The 24,606-nt window shown below is 42.6% G+C and overlaps 1 protein-coding gene across 1 annotated transcript in view; it reads left to right on the forward strand.

Annotated features, from left to right (window-relative positions):
- Nucleotides 1-9,627: 9,627 nt before the first annotated feature.
- Nucleotides 9,628-24,606, forward strand: part of CSRP3 (cysteine and glycine rich protein 3) — a 29,750-nt gene continuing 14,771 nt past the window's right edge. Inside the window, exons 1-2 of the mRNA XM_005305354.4 lie at nt 9,628-9,765; nt 20,283-20,414. Of these exons, the coding sequence (XP_005305411.1) occupies nt 20,303-20,414 (112 nt within the window). The 5' untranslated portion in view covers nt 9,628-9,765; nt 20,283-20,302. The remainder of the gene's footprint in view (nt 9,766-20,282; nt 20,415-24,606) is intronic.

Raw genomic sequence — 24,606 nt, forward strand, 5'->3', positions numbered from 1 at the left:
GTTGAAAATTTGTCATTGGAATGATTTTTTCCAACAAAACATGGCCTTTTTGCAAAACTGAAATTTTATGTGAGAATTTTGGTTTTGCTGATGATTTTTTTTATTTGAATTTTCCAGATGGTAGGGGGAGAAAAAAGACAGTTCCCTGGCTCTTAGAGCTGGAATGGGTTAGTGGAGAGGCAGAACTCCTGGGCTCTCTGCCTCTCTAGCAGTATGGGGCTCTTGTCATTGAAATTTCACAAGTGGAAAAGAAACTGGGAAGCCAAAAACAAAACAAAACATCTTTTATTTAATACCCTTTTGGGGGGCAGTGGGAATAAATACAAATTTGAGTTTTTGACACCTCATCCTGCTTCAGGATAGAACCCTCTTCCCTATTAACCTGAAGAACTTTTTGTAGACCAAACTGAAACACTACGGCCAACAATCTACTTTCTTCCTCTACTAACCTCTGAGAAGTTTGCAACTAGACCCACACTACAAACTGGGGCAATCTCCAAATTTCATAATCCACTATAAATCAGCGTAGCTTCTCTTGCTACTGTACAAGTTTGAGAACCTTGGCACAACTTTCACATAATCTGGCCTGAGTTTTGTGTGCGTAACAGAATCCAAAATTTATTTTTTGTAATATGGTGCTGTATCTATAGCCATTGTAGCTTCTTTCACCGTAGCAAATGTTTTCTTAAACACTGGGTTATAGAAACATTGAGAGTCAAATTCTGCCTTGATTTACAGCCCATAGAGTTTCCGTTGACCTCTGTGTAAAGGAAGAATGTGGCCCTAAATAAATGATGAACGAGAACCAAAATTCAGATCCAAATCTCTATATAAGGATGTTTGCATCAGTTTTCTGTTTTTACCCATCAGACAGCTGGATAAGAAAGTAGATGGCATTTGGGCCCATCTCTCTCAAAAATAATGTTAAGCTGTAATGATGTGAAAGGAAAAATCTTACACTATCAAGATTTACTGGAGGTGTGGACCCATTTGAAAGTTTCCTCTTGTAACATATTTGCATGGTAAAGGAACTGCCCCCAGTTCAAAAATATACCTTGCTCAAATTCCCTTAGGATTCCATTCACTGATACCAAAATTATTTCCCCTCTCTCACTGTGACATAGAATTCCTAGGAGAAGACTTTATGGTCAAAAAATTCCTAACTCAATTTTCTGTTTTCAGCATCTTTTGAATTAATATTTAGAATTTTAATTTTAAGCAAATCTACTACTCCCTCTATGTGCAGGCCCCCCACATACCACCTGTTTATATTATTTATCCATATCTGTCAGAGCACTTGACCTTTCTCCATAATAAAGAACCTACTAAGGCAGGAAATAAAGAGCTTAAGCTGACTCCTCTGGTTTGGTGGGGTGGGGGAGGAGGGTGGTCCCCACTTCTCACTTCTGCTTTAAGAATTATAAAGAAGGAAAGGATTCTTTTCTGCCTGTTTTTTTATATGAGGAATTCAGGTCTGGTCTAACTTGGAAGAACAGGATAATGAGAATACTGAAATGGTAACATCACAAGATGCAAGAGAGTGAAAGCTGAGTGTAGGAATGTAAATAGTGTTTTTAAAAAGTAAATGTTTAAACTATTAAAATTGTATTGGTTAAATGTTTAACCATTTGGCTATGCTGCCGCCCCATGCGCCCAGGATCCTGGCTGCTGGCCCCATGCCTGGGTACTTCACTACCTTCCTGCCCTGCACCAGGGCTCCTGGCTGTCAGCCCTGTACCCAGGGCCCTGCTGCTGGCAGCCGGGACCCCGTAGTGTGGGGCTGGCCGCAGAGTCCTGCAGAACACCTTACCAGTAAGATTCATGCTTATTGGTTAACCGGTTAACATTTTACATCCCTAGCTGAGCAGGAAAAGCAAAGCATTTAAACTTTAAAAATAAATTTAACATTTATGCCTAACACTTTAGAGAAAGGATGTCTTTGTCAAAGATTCAACACCATCAAACTCCTCCCCACTCCCTATCCTTTCCTTCTGCTAGGAAAAAAGCAGAAATGACTCATATCTGTAAGGTTAAAAAAAATCAGGTTTATATTACAAAGGGGAAAACATTAATCAAATCAATTTAAACTTTTTTGTATATGTTGTCAGAGTGGGTAGGAGTGTATCATAAACCACATGAATGGTCAATACCTATTAGGGTATTGCCTTTAAGTTCTGCCTATCCAAACTATGAAAGTTTGTATATGTTTTCTGACTTCAAGTCACTCTTGTGACTCTTGGCTGTTGTCAAAATTCAGTCAGTCAGTTTTGTGTGTTCCAGCACTTTGCTTTGTTCATTTTGCAGACTGAAGACTAGAGTTCTATGCAAAGGGAGACATTCCTGCATTCCCCTGAAGATCTGAATTTCACTTGCTGCTCAGCTGAGCTCACTGTTCCTTCCACCTGTGTAATCTATTCATAGACATGACCTGATTACCTGATTCATTCTCCTGCAACTACTAGCAAACTTCCTTTGATCTCTAGGCTGCCATCACTTTCTTTGATATGCTGCTTTCAAGCATGAGAAGTGCTTTTAGTCCCTGCACTTTTGATTTGTCGCATTCTTCCCCAAAGCATTGCATCTCACATCACCACTGAAATAGAAAAATTAATGCGCTTGCTCACTGATTGTACACTCCAAGTCTCCATTTCCAAATCAGTGTTCTGGCCAGAGATTGTATCCGCTGTGAACATAAAAAGGCCCAATTCTTCTTTTTGCCCATATGGCACAGAGCAATAACACTGAGCTGGGATAGTGAAGGAATAGTGCACGGCTCCTAAGGCTGAGAAGCACTCATACCTGCACTCCGAAGGAATTAGAAGCAGCATCCCTTGCTTCATTGAGAAAATTGCTGGACCCATCCTCTCAGAGGGAGGACTAGTCAGTACCTCTGAAGTTTATTGGGCTTTCTGTACCTATGTCAATTTTCCTATGATTGGTTATGAATACTGTGGAAAATGACATCCCATTTAAGCCATTCCTCCCTTGTGAGGCCCCTGCAACTCCAGGCTGAAATTTACATATCCCTGGCCTGGCTAATGACAAGAGTGATGATCAGCTGATTTGTTCATGTTTCTAAATTCCAAGGTAGAGCCATACCATTAATTGACCAATAATAAGAATATAAGTGCCTGGTGGTCATAAGCCTAGTAGACACCTAATCATGAACTCAGCAGTGCCTTTAATTCCCCTGCTCCATAATCTTAGAAGAAATGTTCAAACCAGATAAAATTGCTGCAGCTGCCTCTGCACTTTGCCTCAGTGTCTCTTTTCAGAAACTTTAATGCAATACATCACAAACTCAGTCCAGCTTCTTCCTTTAAATCCCTTCAGCCTGGTAGCTGACAGTAGTTCTGCCCTAAAATAGAGACACAGGGGGACCTTTGGTGCCTAGCTGCCACTTTAGGCACCTATGTACAACATTTAGATGCTGCTGGCATTCACAAAACCCCAGCTCAGCTACTGCCTAACCCTGTAGACAGGGCCGGCGCTTCCACTAGGCGACCCTAAGTGGTCGCCTAGGGCGGCAGGATGTGGGGGGCGGCATTTCGCTGCCCTCGGTGAAATTTCAGCTTCGATTCCTCTGGGCAGGAAGAAAAGCGGCCGCGGAAACGCCGTCGAGAACCAGGGCCGCCCAGAGGGGTTTCTTCCGCTCTGGGTCTTCGGCGGAAATTCGGCAGTGGATCCTTCACTCAATGTACCCAAGGTGCCTTTATTTTGGCAGCAGGGCATAGAATCATAGAACTGGAAGGGAACTTGAGAGGTCATCTAGTCCAGTCCCCTGCACTCATGGCAGGACTAATTATCTAGACCATCCCTGACAGGTGTTTGTCTAACCTCTTAAAAATCTCCAATAATTGAGATTCCACAATCTCCCTAGGCAATTTATTCCAGTGCTTAACCACCCTGACAGTTAGGAAGTTTTTCCTCATGTTCAACCTAAATCTCCCTTGCTGCAATTTAAATCCATTGCTTCTTGTCCTATCCTCAGAGGTTAAGAAAAACATTTTTTCTTCCTTCTCCTTGTAACCTTTTACATGCTTGAAAATTGTTATCATGTCCCCTCTCAGTCTTCTCTTTTCCAAAATAAACAAACCCAATTTTTTCAATCTTCCCTATAGATCATGTTTTCTAGACCTTTAATCATTTTTGTTGCTATTCTCTGGACTTTCTCCAATTTGTCCACATCCTTCCTGAAATGTAGTGCCCAGAACTGGACACAATACTCCAGTTGAGGCCAAATCAGCACAGAATGGAGCGAAAGAATTACTTCTTGTGTCTTGCTTACAGTACTCCTGCTAATACATCCCAGAATGATGTTTGCTATTTTTGCAACAGCGTTACACTGTTGACTCATATTTAGCTTGTGGTCCACTATGACCCCCAGATCCCTTTCCGCAGTACTCCTTCCTAGGCAGTCATTTGCCATTTTGTATGTGTGCAATTGATTGTTCCTTGCTAAGTGGAGTACTTTGCATTTGTCCTTATTGAATTTCATCCTAGTTACTTCAGACCATTTCTCCAGTTTGTCCAGATCATTTTGAATTTTAATCCTATCCTTCACAGCACTTGCAACCCCTCTTATCTTGGTTTCGTCCGCAAACTTTATAAGTGTACTCTGTAAGCCATTATCTAAATCATTGATGACGATATTGAATAGAACCGGACCGAGAACTGATCCCTGTGGGACCCCACTTGTTATGCCCTTCCAGCATGATTGTGAACCACTGATAATTACTTTCTGGGGATGATTTTCCAACCAGTTTTGCATATGCATTTCCCTAGTTTGTTTATGAGAAGGGCATGCAAGACAGTATTAAAAGCTTTATTAAAGTCAAGATATACCACATCTACTGCTTCCCCCCTATCCACAAGGCTTGTTACCCTGTCAAAGAAAGCTATCAGATTGGTTTGACATGATTTGTTTTTGACAAATCCATGCTGACTGTTACTTATCACCTTATTATCTTCTCGGTGTCTGCAAATTGATTGTCTAATTATTTGCACCATTATCTTTCCGGGTACAGAAGTTAAGCTGACTGGTCTGTAATTTCCTGGATTGTCCTTATTTCCCTTTTTATAGATGGGCACTATATTTGCCATTTTCCAGTCTTCTGGAATCTCTCCCATCATCCATGACTTCTCAAAGATAATTGCTGATGGCTCAGATATCTCCTCAGTCAGCTCCTTGAGTATTCTAGGATGCATTTCATCAGGCCCTAGTAACTTGAAGACATCTAATTTGTCCAAGTAATATTTAACTTGTTCTTTCCCTATTTTAGCCTCTTCTGTTCCTACCTCATTTTCCCTGGCATTCACGACATTAGACGTCCAATCACCATCAACGTTCTTGGTGAAAACTTAAGCAAAGAAGTCATTAAGCACCTCTGTCATTTCCACATTTTCTGTTATTATTTTTCCCCCATCATTGAGTAATGTGCCTACCCTGTCCTTGGTCTTCCTCTTGCTTCTAATATATTTATAGAATGTTTTCTTGTTACCCTTTATGTCTCTGGCTAGTTTGATCTCATTTTGTGCCTTGGCTTTTCTAATTTTATCCCTACATACCTGTGTTATCTGTTTATATTCATCCTTTGTAATTTGACCTAGTTTCCACTTTTTGTAGGACTCTTTTTTGATATTTAGATCATTGAAGATCTCCTGGTTAAGCCAGGATGGTCTCTTGCCATACTTCCTATCTTTCCTACGCAGTGGGATAATTTCCTCTTGTGCCCTTAATAATGTCTCTTTGAAAAACTGCCAACCATCTTCTATTGTTTTTACCCTTAGACTTGCTTTCCATGGGATCTTACCTACCAACTCCCTGAGTTTAAAGTCTGCCTTCTTGAAATCCATTGTCTTTATTTTGCTGTTCTCCCTCCTACCATTCCTTAGAATCATGAACTCTACCATTTCATGTTTATTTCACCCAAGCTGCCTTCCACTTTCAAATTTTCAACCAGTTCCTCTCTATTTGACAAAATCAAATCTAGAACAGCCTCTTCCATGGTAGCTGTCTCCACCTTCTGAAATAAAAAAAATTCTCAAATACATTCCAAGAACTTATTGGATGATCTGTGCCCTGCTATGTTATTTTCCCAACAGATGTCTCGGTAGTTGAAGTCTCCCAACACCACCAAGTCCTGTGCTTTGGATGATTTTGTTAGCTGTTTAAAAAAAGCCTCATCCACCTCTTGTTCCTGGTTAGGTGGTCTGTAGAAGACCCCTACCATGACATCACCCTTGCTTTTTACCCCTTTTATCCTTACCCAGAGACTTTCAACAAGTCTGTCTCCTATTTCCATCTCAGTCTCAGTCCAAGTGTACACATTTTTAATACATAAGGCAACACCTCCTCCCTTTTTTCCTTGCTGGTCCTTCTATACCAATATTCTAGTCATGTGTATTATCCCACCAGGTCTCTGTGATGCCAACTATGCCATAGTTGTGTTTATTTACTAGCATGTGCGCAGCTGCCTAACTCCTGACACTGCCCAGCTGCTCAATATGTAATTCATACTTAAACCTCAGTGGGATTCATACACTAGATGATCCACCACATCTTTTGCCTGTGGGTCCTTATCTCATAGATGTGCTCTGAACACATCTAAACCCACACAAAACAGCCAGAGGAGGAAGATATGGTGCCCTACTTACAATCTTTAGCTCCAAGGTAAGAACATTTCCCCACGCTGTGAAAGATCTGTGTTCCTAGCCGAGTGTTCTGGGGTGGATGGCTCAGTCTCCTTATACATGTTCCACTATTTATAAATATTAATCATTGGAACACTGACTTGAACTTGGATTTCCCACTTCTCGGGGGGTGGGGGCCCTGACCACTGGGCTAGACCAGTGGCTTTCAACTTTTTGAGACTACTGTCCCCTGATTTGTCTTGCGTACCCCCAAGTTTCACCTCACTTAAAAACTATTTGCTTACAAAATCAGACATAAAAATACAATAGTGGCACAGCACACTATTACTGAAAAATTGTTTACTTTCTTATTTCTGCCATATAATGATAAAATAAATCAATTGGAATATAATCTTGGGCTTACATTTCAGTGTATAGAGCAGTATAAGCAAGACATTGTATGAAATTTTAGTTTGCACTGACTTTGTCAGTGCTTTTTCTGTAGCCTGTTGTAAAACTAGGCAAATATTTAGATGAGCTGATGGACCCCCCCGGAAGACCTCTGAGTACCCCAGGGGTACATGTACCCCTGGTTGAGAACAACTGGTCTAGACAGTCAGTCTCTCTTTTTCTGGTCCCATGACTATATATACAAAGTGGTATAGCCTGTAACAGTTGTAAGGGGAAGGGTTTTTCTTGAAAAAAGACTCACCAGAATTAGCCACATAACTGCAGGAGAGGAAGGTTCATGGCTGTGAATCTCAAGTGGAGCTAGGCAGTGGGGGGGATAGCTCAATGGTTTGAGCCTTGGCCTGCTAAACACAGCATTGTGAGCTCAATCCTTGAGGGGACCACTTAGGGATCTGGGGCAAAATCAGTACTTGGTCCTGCTAGTGAAGGCAGGGGGCTGGACTCAATGACCTTTCAGGGTCCCTTCCAGTTCTATGAGATAGGTATATCTTCTTTAGCCTCAAGCCAAAATGCCTAATGCTCCTCAGCATGGCTAGCTTAGGCAGCTCTTAGCTCAGCATGCTGATTTTTGCGAACCCCATTCTGAGACACCTCCCCAGGCACTATACATGGAGCCTGGTTGCCTAACTCATGCATTGTAGGATTTACAAAAGCACAGAAGGCAGTTCAGTACCTACCTCTCACTGAAAGCCAAGCAGGTTAGGTGCCTAACTCCCATTATGTCCCACTAGTGCTCTACCTACCTCTTTAGGCACCTAAATACCTAAAGATGGAAATCTGGCCCTCAGGCAAAGTATTCAAAAGTGGCCATTAACTATGTGTACCTCCATTTTTGGGCACGCAGCCAGACATGCCAAAGGGCTCATAACTTGGGTTGCCAACTTTCCAATAGCAGAAAACCAAACACCCTTCCCCCGCCCCATCCCCATGGCTCAGCTACTGCCACGCCCCTTCTCCAAGGGCCGATACCCCATTCACTCCATTCCCCTTCCCTCCATCACTTGCTTTCCCCCACCCTGGCTCATCGGGCTGGGCAGGGGGTGGGGGTGCAGGCTCCAGCTGGGGGTGCGGGCTCCAGGGTGGGGCCAGAAATGTGTGGTTCAGACTGCAGGAGGGGGCTCTGTGCTAGGGCAGGGGGTGGGGGTGAGGGCTCTGGCTGCGAGTGTGGGCTCTGGGGTGGGGTCGGGGATGAGGGGTTTGGGGTGTAGGAGGAGGCTCCGGGCTGGAGCCTAGAGGTTTGGAGTGTGGGGGGCTGAGGGCTCCGGCTGCAGTTCCTGATCAATGGGAGCTGTGGAGCCAGCGTTCAAGGCGGGGGCAGCGCGCACAGCCCCCATGATTGCGCCTAGGAGCTGGAGGGACATGTCACTGCTTCCTGGGAGCCACGCAGAGCTGGGTAGGGAACCTGCCAACCCCACTGCACCGCCAACCAGACTTTTAACAGCCCAGTCAGCGGTGCTGACCAGAGCCTCCAGGGTCCCTTTTCGACCAGGTGTTCTGACTGAAAACCGGACACTTGGCAACCCTACTCATAACTTTCCAGAGTGCTGAGGACATACAGTTCCCATTTATATAATGGTAAGTGGGTCAATCAAGGCAGAGCGAGATGTAGGGCAAAATTTTCAGACGTACTGAAGAAGACTAAATCTCATTTTAAAAAGTGACTTAGGCACTCAAGTCTGCAATTATCAAAGGAATTAGGCACCCAAATCCTACTGAATTTCAATGAGATTTAGACACCTAACTCACTTGGGCTGCTTTGAAAATTCCAAGTTAGAAGCTTAAGTCCCAGAGACTTTCAATAAGACATTGGCTTCTAAGTGCCCAACTCCCTTTTGAAAATGGGACTTAGCTTTTAAATCACTTCCCCATGTTCAAAAGTTTTATCCTTAATCTCTTTGTGCTTCAGTTTACTCATTTGTAAAAAGGCTACAATAATACATATCACAGGGTTGTTGTAAGGCTTAGCAAATGTTTGTAAAAGCATTTGGGGATTCTTAGACTAAAAGGTGTGCACTAGAAAATAAAAATGAGTGAAAAGAACGGATTCCTGATCTTTTAAAAACTTTTATCAGGGACTAAAGGTTGTCTAGCTACTAGATTACTGAAATTCCATTTGGCTTAATGCTGTAACAGTAGAGTTTCAACCCACAGCTGTTCATTGTCCTCATGTTTAGTTCTAGTTATTTGGATAGATTCTTTTCACCAGTATGAATAGGTGTCTGACCATTCCTCCACCATTTCAGTGGCCTTTGCTTTATGACCTATATTTAAGGAGTTTGCTGATTTCAGTTTTATTTTTAAAGCCTGAATCATACTTCACTTTACTCCAGTTTCAGCTCAAGTGTCCCCTCAATGAATTTATTTGTGATCTATAAAACTGCATTTAGAAATGTTTTCTGGGTGTAATCTGAAGAGATGCATTGTTCTCCACCTTACTCACAACTGGTGTTAGGGGAAAAAAATCCAAGGCTTTTGTCAGAAGTTATTTTCAGCCTACTGATAGCAGTAGCATTGCTCCCTTCCCTTCCCCCTCTGTCCGTTTCCCTCCCCTCTCTTCTTATAGAGCCAACACTGGTGACCACTTAAGCATATTTAAAGAGTGCAGGAGCCCTCCAGTTCAGATTCTTCATCAAGCCAAAGAAGACAAGATAACCTAGTCCGGTAGGTATTGTCACAAAGGGTTCTGGTGGGTCTATTTGCTGATAGGGACCTACGGAATACATTTTTCTCTGCTGGGGATTATTTGTGGCCTACTGCTTTACTGAAAGGAATTTATAGGTATAGTGCAGAAGTGTGAGCTCTGTGGGGCTGACAGCTGTACTGGAGTCCATAGGAGTTTATTGACATAGTGGCGTTTAGTAGTTTAATAGAACTGAAGATACAGGGTGTCACATTAAAAAGCAATGGAATCATATTTTCCACCAGGCACACTCAACATTTTAATATACAGGCTTAATAAGATAGCAGGACAAAAATGAATGGACTTTACTGGAAATTTCAAAAGACTCCAAACTCAGTTCAGCTGGTAATATTTACTGATTTTACACAATTTTTTAGATAAAAGGATTTTAAATAAAAAAAATCAGTCAGAACAAATATTTTTAATCTCTGGCAACAGCTGTTTATGTGTTGATTTGGAATCAAATTCAACACGTGCCCCCTTGATAAAACACTAAATAACACAGCATAGGTAGAAGATGAAGCAATTCACAGGATGCAGATGTGTCATTCTCTTCTGGAGTTGCTTTAAACATGCACATACAGGCTGTTTGATTAAACCAGCCTGTGGGGAACTCCAAACAGTAGGGGGGAAATAATTCTAGAAATGTGTGTGCATGTTTAAAAATTCAAGTGTAGAATTAAAATAATTTTAGTGAAGCCTGGCTCGTCCTGGAAAACAATAATTCTGTGTCCATATGTTGGTAAAACTCTACAATGAGAATTTTGCATAAGGCGTGAAGGACCAGGAACGGCTCCATTATTATGACAAAGATTTATAAGTAGACACTTGTGAACATAAAAGCAACAGCTGATATTGTGGCATTAGTGCTAGAGGAACATACTGCGTAAACCTGATTCATACAAACCTGATTTGTAATGTAGGGCACTGCTGCCAAGATGCAAGTGAATCAGATGGCTCTGATTTTCTAAAACCAGTTCAAAGTATTTGGTTCTAGTGTCAGTGGCAGGGGAGTTTGTTGGTGTTTTTAAAATATATGTAATGCAATAAAGGGGGTTTTGACAAAACTGTAATATTAGCATGCTAGAAAATGTCAGATCAGTAGGGAGGGGGTCTAATCAAGACTCCTGAGTAATTTTGCCAGCTTTAACTCTGGCTAACTCTTCAACAAGTCATTTAGGTGATTTTGAAAGAAAAGGCCTAAATGACTGAAAGCCAATGTAACTTGTGCTCTTGCATCTCTTAGGCCATTTTGAAAATCCTACCCTTAGGCGATATGCTTCAGTTTACCATTCTGGAAAATAAGAGATAATAATATTTGCCTATTGCAAAGATGTTGGGAGGCTAAATTAGTTACATTAATTAGTCAATCCTATGTAAGTGCAAAATATTATTCATATTCCATTTGAATGTGTGTGAATATAAAAGTCATTATGAAAGTGACACAATTCTGCCACACTCACAGCTATGTGATTTCACTCTGCAAATACGAGTGTTTATTGTGTTGCAGTCTCATTTTGCCGACTAAATTTGGTTTCTGTGAAGGACTTGTTTTAGATTTTGATCAAAATACCTGCACACTTTTTGACATAAAACAGTGTCAATGTGGGACACTGCAGATCCTTAAATGTTCAACACAATTTACTCTAACAGTTGTGGCAGGAGAGAAATAAAATAAAGTGTTTTTTTTAACTTTCAGGTTTTAGTACAGTATTAATATGTTTAAAAATATTTTTATTAAATAAACAAATGTTGAGAGGCGCTAGGTTTTTATAACAAGAAATACCATATTATAACTGATAGTTTAAAATATTAAATAAATTAGAAATTGCTACAGAACTAATATTTTGAAGAACAGTAGAGTTCCTAGTAATAATACCTAGCTCTTCTATAGCACACTTCATCTGAAGCTCTTGAAAGTTAGTCATAAAGGAACAAAAGTATCATTATCCCAATTTTACTGAGGAGAAACTGAGGCACAGGAAGGTTAAGGCCTGGATCCACAAAGGGATTTACGTACTGTGATGCTGAGCATCACAACACCTAACTTAGGCACCTGGGAGATCACAGGAACAACACTGTGATCTACAAAGCCTGAGTTAGGCAGCTAAACTCCCTATACAAAGAATGGTGAGAAATAGGAGTCTGAGGCCTGATCTACATTGAAAATTTACGTTGGTATAGCTACACTTCCCAGATGTGTGGGGAAAAAACCCACACCCTTGAGAGACATAGCTATGCTGATCCAACACACGGAGTAGACAGTGCTAGGTCAATGGAAGAACCCCTTCTGTCAGTGTATGTAGTGTCTACACTGAAGCACTACAGCAGCGCAGCTGTGCCGCTGTAGCATTTTAAGTGTAGACATACCATTAGACTGTGATCCACAAAAGCCAGCACTCTAGGTGGCTCGATTTCACTAGATATGCCGATGAGAGGGGTGTGTCCTAAGTCCCACCCCACTCTCAGAGATAAGCGCCTAAGTGCAGCCTGCAGGGAGGTACCTATCTCCATGAACTGGAAGGGTGGGGAGGGGGAAGATAGCCTCTGAGCAAACCTACCAGATTGGACCCCTCAGGTAAGATATGTGGCCTAACTTCACACAGAACAGCTGGGTGCAGGGGGCGGCCTGGTTTACTTATAACTTTTAGCCCACTGGCTTTGGTACTCACCTGGGATGTAGAAGACCCAGGGTTCAAATTCCCCCTCCGCCTGAGGAGGAGAAGGGGTTTGAACAGGGAACTGCCACCTGTCAGGTCAGTATATACAACGCTACAGAGTGATTCTCTCTAGCCCAATTAATATTTAATCAATGTGGAACAACTTCAATCAGAGAGATTGAGGGAGCCCCACATCAGAATATCCCATAGCCTAGTGCAAAGGTTTCTAAAGTTTTTTTGCTGAGCCCCCCCTTTGGAGATTCATGTCCCATGTGCACCCCCCTTTGTAAGGGGGCAGGAGATAGATACTCATCATGTGGCAGCAGAGGAAGACTTTGCTCCCCGCAGCAGTTGGGCAATCTCAGCTGCCGAGATCAGGCTTATTCCCGCCCTCCTCTCCCTCCCCGCATAGGGGAAGCAAACAGGGCCCATGCTGAAGGGCTGGGGTCAGGAGGGGAGTGGAAGGCTGCACCCTGTGAGTAGTGCCCCCCTTGGCTGACAGAGCCCCCTCCTGACTCTTCAGTGTGGCCCTATCTGCTTCCCCTGCACAGGCTCTGTCTGGCAGGGGAAACTGATGGGCCTCTGCGCCCTGGGGCTGCGCTGAAGGGCTGGAGTCAGGAGGGGGTACCTGCATGGTAAAGGGGTGAGTTACTACTTCTGGTTTGCTGCCTTCCACTCCCTGCTCACAGCCTCCCCAGCAGAGGAGGGTAACTGCTGCTTGATGGTGACTGCAGCTGTAGCAGTTGGGAAGCAAGAGAGGCAGAGAGCCTGGTCCTCGCCCAAACAGAGCCACATCCGCTTCCCCTGCCCGACAAAGTCCACTCCTAAACCCCGCCGCTCAGTGCGGTCCTGTCAGGACTTCGCAAGCCCCTAATAATCTTGTCATGCATTCCTCACAGTTTGGAACTTCCAGCCTAGTGGTTCATGGCTCACACTGGGGAGTAAGCAGGAGATAGGCATCTGGACTCCTAGTGGGAGGCAGCAGTGTGCATGCCCACAGGCAGAACCTAGGGAACTTTTACTGCAAAAACAGGCACCTATAGAGTTAGGCAGCAACTGAGCGGGAGTTTTGTGGATTGTAGTGGCACCCACAAATGGGACTTAAGTGCCTAAATCTGGGGAACAGTGAACTGCGGCCACTGGGAGCTGCGCGGGGCCGTGCCTGCCAACGGTCAATATGAACAAAATGTCTTGCGGCCTGCCTTTGGATTACCCCGATGGGCTGTGTATCGAAGGTTACCGACCCCGATCTAGACATTTCTACTGTGCCTATCACTGTACTATCCAGTCACCATAATACCTTACATTTCCTGCTCTGCTTATTCACTTCAAAGCTAATGTGCAACAACCCTGGTATTCTGATAGTAGACTTCCATAGTTGGACATCTTATGAGTTAGAGTAAAGTGGTATTTGCACTTCAGACAGATATGATCAGGTCTAGACCATCAAATTCATATAGTGGTTACCCTAACCCATTGTGAATCCTGGTCTTAGAGGTGAAATGCTAAAGCCTTAAGTTTCTGGTAGCCCTGTCCAGGGCAGAGATGATATTCTTAGGGCCATATCATGTCATCAATTTTTAATACTGCTCCTTTATGAAATTGCATTGAGCAAGAAGGGAATCCTGACTATGGGTCTGATCCCATGCCCATGGAATTCAACAGAATGACTCCTGATTTCAATAGGTTTTGGATCCTGCCCTAAATCCTCGGGTCCAGCTGCCCTGACATTCTGAGAAGCCCTAAATAAAATGAATCATGTGTTTATGGCTGCATGCCTGACACGTGAAAGTTGTACTTCATATGATAGCAGAGCTCTGATATGGAACAAGGTGGGACACTGAGTGCTAGTTGGCATGTCCAGAACAAGAATGCTACTCCAGCTCAGTGATACTGTACAGAAATGCTCAGGTCTAATGCTGTTGCTGTCCAATGGCAGTTCAGTGGCTCATGTGAAACAAGTATGGTGGTCGCATTACATTCCCTATGGGCACAGAAATCTCTACAAATCACAGAAATCACCACCATGATTGGCAGTCACAGTTGGCTGACCACAGATTTAGTGGACCATAGAGACTAAGTCTGGGCTTTTCAATGGAGTTTAAAAGACTTAGTCATTTAAATATCACCGGAATTTGGGTGCTGGGCTCTAAATCCCTTGGGATCCTTGGAAAATCCCAGCCTAAGAGTTCAATTTTCAAAATCAATTTAGGAGACAAAGTCCTATTTTCAAATGTGCCTAAAACACTTGGGAACTCCTAACGCTTTTGAAAATGGGATGTAGGCTCCTAAGGCACTGAGTCATTTTTGAAAATTGTATCCCAAATTACTAATGCACATTACATGTTTTGATTTCAACTCAGGTTTGAGGCCCATTGGTTGTACAGTAGCACTGAGCTGGAATAGCATTGCCCTGTCATGGCCCATGTCATGGACCTGTTCTGTGAATACACAGACCATGTAAGGGGGAAACATAGCCAGGGTTTAACCTCCTTGAATAAGCAGAACTGAAGGTTTGGAGGCACGCAGGAGTGCACTGTTTGCCAACAAGAGTTGTCTAAGGCTTATGTGGTTTCAGCTTCCATATCTGCACTGGATACCATGTTTAGGAATGGACTCAAACCTGAGGATGTACAAATCAAGATACAAAATTCACCCAGATAACTGTGGTGAACATTCTTAAAGAGCATTCTGGGAGCCTTAGCAAGAGAGATTCCGCCTTTTGAAGATATCATGGTTTGAAATGTGTGGACTCCCTGCATCTCCTGGTTTGAATCCTAGAAAAGTCAACTCTGTCTTCATGGGAATAATACTACTTTGCATCTGTATAGTGTCTTTAATACAATGACCTCAGTGTGCTTTACAGACACTGACATAGAGGGTTCACTTCCCCCACTGGTGAAACACGTCTTCTTCTGGGGTGTAATGCAGCAGCTGTTTATTGCCTTAGAGCAACGTGACACAATGGTGTAGGACAAGAATATTGCAGTAAAATTTACTGTGTGATATCCATTTGGATTAAACCTGTAAACTGAGTCCTTCTCTGATCTGCCTGGACATGAAAGAGCTTGAGCTAACTTCTGCTACATGGTGCAACTCAACTTTCATGACTTGACTTCAGCAGGGAGAAAGAGCATTGCATTGCATTCATGTAACTGAGAGCAGAATTTGCTTCTCACACCTACGGCACTCTTGCCAGGATTCAAGATTAAGATAAGATATTTGTTTTAAGATTAAGTTAAAATATTTAAGATTCAGATAATAGCCATCCTACAAAACTAAAGGGTCAGATTTCCCATGGCCCTTCCATTGCACAGAGGTACATGTAGGAAGGGGATACCACAAGGCATAGTTAATGTACTTGGAGACAGGAAGGGGCTAGGGACCTGCCTCCTTACCCCACTTCTGCACCTGCCTGCAGAGCTGGCCAGGCCAGAGATCAGAGCATGTGGCACCATCACAAGATTCAGTGTTCTTTCGGAGATATTTTCTACCTTGACTCTTTTCCCCTCCATCAGGTGATGATGAAAAGCATGGAAAATGTGTAAGCTCATGCAGTAATGTACTAATGTTGCTATAATTAACATCAGTGTCAAGGGTTCCTTTCAGAGCTGTAACCACTGCCTGTAACAGTGAGAGGTTCATTATTGAATTTTATCAGACCTTCTCTGGGATGTTTGCTCCTTCACTCAGCTGATGATGTAATTTCAATCTGTTCCAACCAACTGCCCTCTTGACAGTTTGTCAGGGCCTGGGACCTGATCCTGCAATGTGCTTTGTGCTTTCAATTACCATTGGGCTTCCACTGAATTCCTTAACTTCAACTGGTGCAGATTTGAGCCCCTTGATTCCAAAGGGAATTGAAGAATATCAGGAGTCACTCAGCACATTGCAGGATCAAGCACTGATAGCATTGTCATTGGATATTGCTCTGAATTCCGGCTTTTTCATTTCCACACTTGAAAAGAGTGGAGATAATTGGACTGGTGTAAGAGGGTGTGAGATTCCATTCAGTTCAATGGAGTTGCAACCCCATTATGTGTTAAATGCCCCATTCTATTTCCATCTATACTAATTAGAAATGTATCACTAATGGTAATGGGAGCATGATAGAAGCATAGATCATTTATTAATTTCTCAATTGTGTCATAATACATTTCTCTTTGTTTTCCATTATCTTAAAACCCAGGTTTGAAATATTATTTATTTTTTATTCCTGTTATAAGAACAATCTATCATATTTTCATTGTGCAGGGCTGAGTCATCTGATATATAAGTGACAGGGGAACAGAATATTACAAATTAAATTAGAATATCAGGGTTGGAAGGGACCTCAGGAGGTCATCTAGTCCAACCCCCTGCTCAAAGCAGGACCAATCCCTAGACAGATTTTTGCCCCAGATCCCTAAATGCCCCCCTCAAGGATTGAATTCACAACCCTGGGTTTAGCAGGCCAGTGCGCAAATCACTGAGCTATCCTTCCCCCCCCTTGATTTCTGTTCACGCAAAGACAAAACAACAAATCTAAATGAATGAGTTTGATACAAAGTACTTTTTAAAAAAAATCAAAGAAAGTGTTGCGGACAGGAAAAAGTTTTCAAGTAGCGAACATGATGATTTTTGTTAAGTAAAAGAGTTACCAAACAAGGAAAATAATGGATTTTAAAGTCCAGTTCTACTCTGTAAAATATGGCCCTTTTTCCTCAATAGATCTGTTCTTACAATGTACTCATTAAAACAATAAGGAGTACGGTGGCACCTTAAAGACTAACAGATTTATTTGGGCATAAGCTTTCGTGTGTAAAAAACTTCACTTCTTCAGATGCATAGAGTGAAAGTTACAGATACAGGCATTATACAATGAGACATGAAGAGAAGGAAATTACCTCACAAGTGGAGAACCAGTGTTGACAGGGCCAATTCAATCAGGGTGGATGTAGTCCACTCCCAATAATAGATGAGGAGGTGTCAATTCCAGGAGAGGCAAAGCTGCTTCTGTAATGGGCCAGCCACTCCGAGTCCCTATTCAAGCCCAAATTAATGCTGTTAAATTTGCAAATGAATTTTAGTTCTGCTGTTTCTCTTTGAAGTCTGTTTCTGAATTTTTTTTGTTCAAGAATAGTGACTTTTAAATCTGGTATAGAATGTTCAGGGAGATTGAAATGTTCATCTACTGGCTTTTGTACGTTACCGTTCCTGATGTCTGATTTGTGTCCATTTATTCTTTTAAGTAGGGACTGTCTGGTTTGGCCAATGTACATGGCAGAGGGGCATTGCTGCCACATGATGGTATATATAACATTAGTAGATGTGCAGGTGAATGAGCCCTTGATGGTGTGGCTGATGTGATTGGGTCCTCTGATGGTGTCGCTAGAGTAGATATGGGGGTCAGAGTAGGCAACAAGGTTTGCTACAGGGATTGGTTCCTGGGTTGGTGTTTCTGTGGTGTGGTGTGTAGCTGCTGGAGAGTATTTGCTTCAGGGTGGGGGGTTGTCTGTAAGCGAGGACTGGCCTGCCTCCGAAGGTCTGTGAGAGTGAGGGATAGTTTCCCAGGATAGGTGGTAGATCGTTGATAATGAGTTGGAGAGGTTTTAGCTGGGGGCTGTTCGTGATGGTCAGTGGTGTTCTTTATTTTCCTTGTTGGGCCTGTCCTGTAGTAGGTGATTTCTAGGTAGCCATCTGGCTCTGTCAATCTGTTTCCTCACTTCCTCAGATAGGTATTGTAATTTTAATTTTGTGGATATAGACTAACATGGCTACCCCCTGATACAATGTACTCATTATCACTTCTGCTTACTTCACCAACTAAATCATGTTTTTACTACTTTTTAATCTTGTTAACACCACAAAGCTAAAATAGGTATGGGAAATTGAGCAAGATTTTATTCCATCTCTTACATACATTCTTAACTATGTTTCAGTTGCAGAATCTTTAATATTAGTGATGTTCAAACCAGAAAGAGCCAGCTTGACTTTCAGGTTGAGTTTGCAGAGCTGGAAGTTATAGACAGCTTATTTTCACTCAGATACTTGAACTAGACATCACTGAGATTATAAACACGAAACTTCACAATGTCGTTTTTATAGTTGCTTTTCAAGGTGAAACTACACTTCAAAATGTGAACCAAACGATTATCAGCTGTTTGTGCTACACTGTTCTGAGAAATTCTCCTCTATCTCTTGTTCAACAGCTGAAGAGGAATTTTGGCATAGTAGATTTGATGAATCATTCAATGTTCAACATCTTTTCCTTAGCTAAGTACCCGGTATATATCTCAGCTGTGAATTTATCAGAGCCAAATTGGAACAAGCTGACCCAAAGCTGCCTTTGAAAGAACAGTTAACTATAATAAGAAAGTGACTGGCTTTCCAAGAAGGATAAGAAAGGCCTGAGCCAGGAGCTCCAAACAGTCTGATAATGTGACGTGCAAATGACAAGATGTCATTCCAGTCTTCCTAAAAACTATGACTCAGAAACATCAAGAAAGCCCCAGGGAAAACCAGATTTGCTCTAGTTGTTTTAGAATCTGATGTACAACATGGTCAGCAGAGAGGACACTGGGGTTGGAGTCAGGTGACCTGGGTTCTATTTCTGGCTCCGACACTGACCTCATGTGACCTGGGCAAGTCACTTCACTTCTCTGTATCCCCATCTGTACAAAGGGAATAAGAAGTTCACATTCCTTTGCAAACCCTGAGATCCCTGAGTGAAGTACCTCAGAAAAACTAAATATTATTATTCATTGTTGACTGGTTAGTAGGGCTGTTGCATCTGTTGTGTTTGCATAATTCAGAAGGATGAACAACCTGTATCCATGAAAAAGCCACCAAAAATAATGTAAAATGTAAGACTAAATTCTGTAGGTATTAATTCCTTAATCTAACTTCACAATCGATCATATAGTAAGTTTAAAGAAATATGGGTACAGGAGATTTCCTTTATACGTCTGTCAGTGAACACATGGTAGCCTTGAATAAAACAACAGTTGCTTTGGAGAGAAGTAATAAAACAGTAAAATATGGTATCCCTTGACAGATAAGCTTGGAATATTGATCCCTAGAAAATTTATAAGGCCAAATTCTGTCCTCGGATTCACTTGTAAAACTCCACTAAAGCTTTGAATTCTGTATAGGATCCAGATCCTCCATACTCTTTGCCACACAAAAGTTATATGAAAGTTAGTGACCAAGGAAAAGGCCAACGCTGCAGAAAAGCAGCAATGAAAGGAAAAGGTAATCTTTGGAAAATGCAGCCCTCAGATATCCTGGATATTTATATATGGCCCCCTACTACCATAGAATCTGAGCATACACAATCTTCAGAGTATCCCTGTGAGATAGGCATAGTACTGTAGTATTTTCCTGTTTTACAAATGGAGTGACTTGCCCAGGATCACACAGGAAGTCTGTGGAAGAAAAGGGAATTGAATGCAGGTGTCTAAGGCCCCAGCTAGAGCCTAACCACTGGAATATCCTTCCTCTTGATCATGGTCTATTGGACCATCACTCATCAGCTATTGACTAAAGGTTGACCACCAAGGGTCCCCAAGGGCCATGATAGTAGCCAAAGTTCTCAGGGGCATATGGAAGTCCTGGCAATGCCTCTTCCCCCACCTCCCTCAGTGATGCCCATATGCCAGCCTCAGGGAGACAGAGTGGTATAGGAGTTAGTTCGCTGGTTCTTTGCCACCAGAGAATCTGCAAATATTGGGGTGGTACTCATGTGGGCAGCTATGCTGGCTTTGGGACCAAGAGAACAAAAAGGGGGAATCCAAGTTGCTCTAGTTAAGTCTGGGCAATTTCTGCTGACAGTTCTTTTATTTGTTTGCTTTTTTTAGGTAACACTTCAAACCTAAGGATGCCGAACTGGGGAGGTGGCGCCAAATGTGGTGCTTGTGACAAGTCAGTGTATCATGCTGAGGAAATCCAGTGCAATGGCAGGAGTTTTCACAAGACATGCTTCCACTGCAGTAAGCTGAGCTACATTGTTGTAACTTTGCAATATCTCCATGGCTCAGTATAACTCCCATTTTAACATGATTCATTCCAATAACTTAGTGCTGCAGCAACAAGCTCCTTGAGTGTCAAATCTGCTCAGAACCAGAGAAGAGACTTGCTCTAATTTACTTTATTCATTTAGAATTTTTGTTTAGTGGGTGTGAAACATAGCCCTAGACAGAGGCCCTTAACACCACTGAGGACTTAAATGGTATGGAGTAGACTAGAGGGCTGTAGCGATCCCCTGGCAGCAGGATAAATTTCACCCTGAGCCAGCTTAATCAGAAATACACACCTCATTTCAGGGAGAACCTCAAGGGGGCAGCAGGCACAAGTTACCTGGTCACTCTACTTCCCTATACACTGCTCCAGCACTGTACAGAGGGCCTACCTGAGCCACAAGAAGCCTGGGGAGAACCTAGGGTGACCAGATGTCCCAATTTTATAGGGACAGTCCCGATTTTGGGGTCTTTTTCTTATATAGGGTCCTATTACCCACTACCCCCGTTCCGATTTTTCACACTTGCTATCTGGTCACCCTAGGAGAACCCCCACCGTCACTGCAGGAGCAGCATAAGGTAGGGTGACCAGATGTCCCATTTTTAAAGGGACAGTCCCATTATTTGGGACTTTTTCTTATATGGGCATCTATTACCCCCCACCCCCTGCCCTGTTTTTTCACAGTTGCTATCTGGTCACCCTACATAAGGCCACCATGAACAGCTCTAGACTGTCCCACATACTACTTCCAGTATAGGGAGCATCCCACATATGGGACTGAAGGGGGAATCCCCATTGCACTGAACGCTACAGAGGTTCTGGCTTTCTCCAGACTGCAGAACAAGACACAGGTAGCTCAGGTAAAGCTGCTGTAAATCAGAGCTGTTTGGTCAGTCTGAGGGCGAGTGGGAAGGGCCCTCCTTTGGAGAAGCAGTCAGTCTAGTCTCAGAGCCAACACCCAGTAAGGGTCTCTTCAGCAGGGTGCCCATGTGGGTGCTTACTCTAAAGGCAAGGCTCCTAACAGAAAACAAATCACAACCAAACTTCTTACAGTTAGAAAGCCTTTGCATCAGGGAATGAAGGGCTGTGTCAGTTTACCTCTTAATAGCAGCTCCTAGTCATTGGGTCCAGCTGCTCCAGCTTCCTACCTCTTCAGCCAGTGCTTAATTAGTAACGAGAGAGCTGCTGGGGCTCAAGCAATTGTTTTACTTTCATAACTGACATGGCAACCCAGAGGTGCCAGGGCTAGGAACTGTCAAGCCTAGAGGTGCTGGGGCTCAGCCCTGGCAAGCTAATTAAGTAATTAAGTACCACAAATTAAGTACTGCCTTCAGCCCAGGAGGGCAATACCCCGTAGGCTGTAGAGTCCCCCTTTCCACACAGGCATTGCATGTTTTTATAGGAAACCTGGGATGTGGGAGAACCGTGACCCTGGGTGTCCCCAAGGGTCTTTACCACTCATCACAGACTACAATATAACTACAATATACAAAGGAGTAAGTTTCAAATGGAAAAATTGCAAACACCAATTCTTTGCAATAACAACTGCAAACACCAATTCTTTTAAACTCACCCAGTCACACAAGAAGGCATTGCTTAATGGGAGATTGCAGGGGATGGCTGCCGTGAGAGTCCAGCGATTCCAACAGGAATTGGACCCCTTCTGTATAGACATCTTCAAAGTGTCTCCTCCATTGCCATGTCCTCCTTCCTCCTGCTCCTTTCCCTATGCAATGCTCATCCCTATGCAATGCCTTTTCACTCCCTACAGCCAACTCTGTGAAATTGACTCTTCCTCTCCATGGACCTACCAATCTAAGAGCTGCAGGGGGAAAGTGGAGGAGCTGAGAATGCAGGGAGAGAAAACATCAGCTCAGCAGTAGCTGCCCCTACAGGAGGAAGGCAGTAGTGCCATAGCATTTACCTTGCAGTCAGGCTTTTTTCTTGACATGGGAGTGAAGAATAGGTTGGCCAGAAAATATCTGGCCTGATCTCCACCCACCAACTGTGTCAGCAGACAATTTTAGATTGGTAGTGGTTTGCACAAGTGTAAATGACAACACAAAGTGCATAGTAGTGGAGGATCAGGCACGAAGTGTATATTTGTGAGTCACATTTTTTTAATGCATAGACTTGGAATTTGGCCCACACTGAGGTAGCTAATTTAAATATTAATAAGTTAGATACCGCAGTAAACATCTGAGACAGAAGCAAAAAATCTGAATAAAAAAAAAGTATCAAAATCAGAGACAGTCCTTATAACAATTGGCAGCTGAGAGGTATGCTAACTGGTGATTCTTTTTCCATGACAGTTAGTTCCAGGTAATACTGATCAGTCCTGGAGTAGGTGAGTCAGTATCATGTTTGTGCGCTATCATGCAATATTCTATGGCTGTACTGGGTGCTAGGACACACCTCATCGCTCAGGACAGGCATGGCAGGCTTTCCAAATAAAATAAGAGATTGCCCAGCCATGAAGAAAAGCAGTCTAGGTGTCTGAGCAGGAGATTTGGAGTCATGCACACGTGAGTTCTAATCCTGCCTCCAACAATGATTCCTTCTGAAGCTTTGGCCAAATCACTTAGGCCTAATTTTTCAAAAATGGCTGTTTGTGTGTGCCTCAGTTTTTGGGTGTCCAGCTTGAAACATCTCAAGGTTGATATTCAGAGGTCCTGAGCACTTGTAATTCTGATTGACTGCATCTGGAATTGTGGCTGCTGAGCAGACTCAAATTGGACAACCAAAATTATAAGGTACTTTTGAAAAAACTGACCTTAACTTCCCTGCTTGTATTTCTCCACATCTAATTCCAATGCTTACTTCCAGGCTAGGGTGAATAGTTTGTTTATAAAGTCCTTTGAAGATGATAAGTACCAAGTATAGAAAATGTAACCCAATCATGTTAAAGCTGGTACATTGTATTCTTCATACATGGTTAGTTGAAAAGAATAGAAGATATCCCTTATAGCAAATCTTTTCCCCTTTAAAACTTAAATCTCATTACTAAACCAATTTAAATGCTAGAAATGGAAGCAGACGTTGTGTACATATCAGTATTATAAACAAGTCATTATAGCAGGCAGTAGTAGCAACCAGTATAATTAAGGCTGCAAAGTAGTTTCCATTATAGCCCTGTTTTTAGAGGCCCATGACAATCTCCTTTGGAGTTGAAATTCTCCTGGCTTCGTCTCTGCACAACAGTAAATTTTTGGTTTTGCATTAGTCATAATAGTTTACCTCATCACACCAAGAGTGGTCTTTCTTAGTTTTGATGTAGCACCCAGATTGTAGTACATAAACATTGACAGGAACACTGATAACATGGCATTTTTTTCTTGACTGGAGATGTACAAGTATAGGGAAATAGTTCAACCAATATATTACATCGTACATCCAAACAAAACCAATTATGTTAAATGAACACTGCGGTTGCAAAATCAAGCATTCAAGAATTCAGCAATGCCAGAATTAAGGTGTCCTGTGGAACCTTCATTTAGCCTCCTTTTGAATATGTGTTATGATACAGTCTTTAATTACATGATCACATCCTGTTTTTTCCACAGAACCAGACCCAGTGGAAGCACTGAGAGCACAGGAGAAACTGCCTCTCTGCTCTCAGTTCTGATGCCCAGTCCCATAGCAGTCCTTCAGTAGCTGGAAGGAGCAACTTCAGAGAAAATCCTGCTCCATCCCTGCAGCCCTGGGCTGAAACACACTCAGTTGTTCTATAGGGATGGTGCATGTTCAGTCCACAGGGAATCGTCAGAGAATTTAGCTGTCAAACTAACAAATCTCTACTGGGCATGCGCAAATGGAGTTTTCTCAGAGGCTTATAACTTGGCCAGGTTTGGGCACATTTTCACCAGGATGGCAAAAGGCACTCCCTTCCCCCATACCCATGTCAAATTTTAAGTCCCTGCTTCAAAACAGGGAGGCACAAGACCATCTCAATAAAATAACTGTAAAAAAAAAAGAACTGAATATGGGAAAGACACTATTTCTCCCTAATTCATTATTGGAAACAGATGAACCGTTTTTGCTAAAACTGTAAACAATAAATAAATAAAGCTGACGCAGAAACCCAGCATGGAAAATTTTAGCCCAAACTGTTAAAGTTTGGCAGCAACTGAAAATAAGGTCTTATAATGGGAAGTGTCCTGCAAT

The sequence above is a fragment of the Chrysemys picta genome, chromosome 4 (genome assembly GCF_011386835.1).
Source record: "Chrysemys picta bellii isolate R12L10 chromosome 4, ASM1138683v2, whole genome shotgun sequence".
Taxonomy (NCBI): Eukaryota; Metazoa; Chordata; order Testudines; family Emydidae; genus Chrysemys; species Chrysemys picta.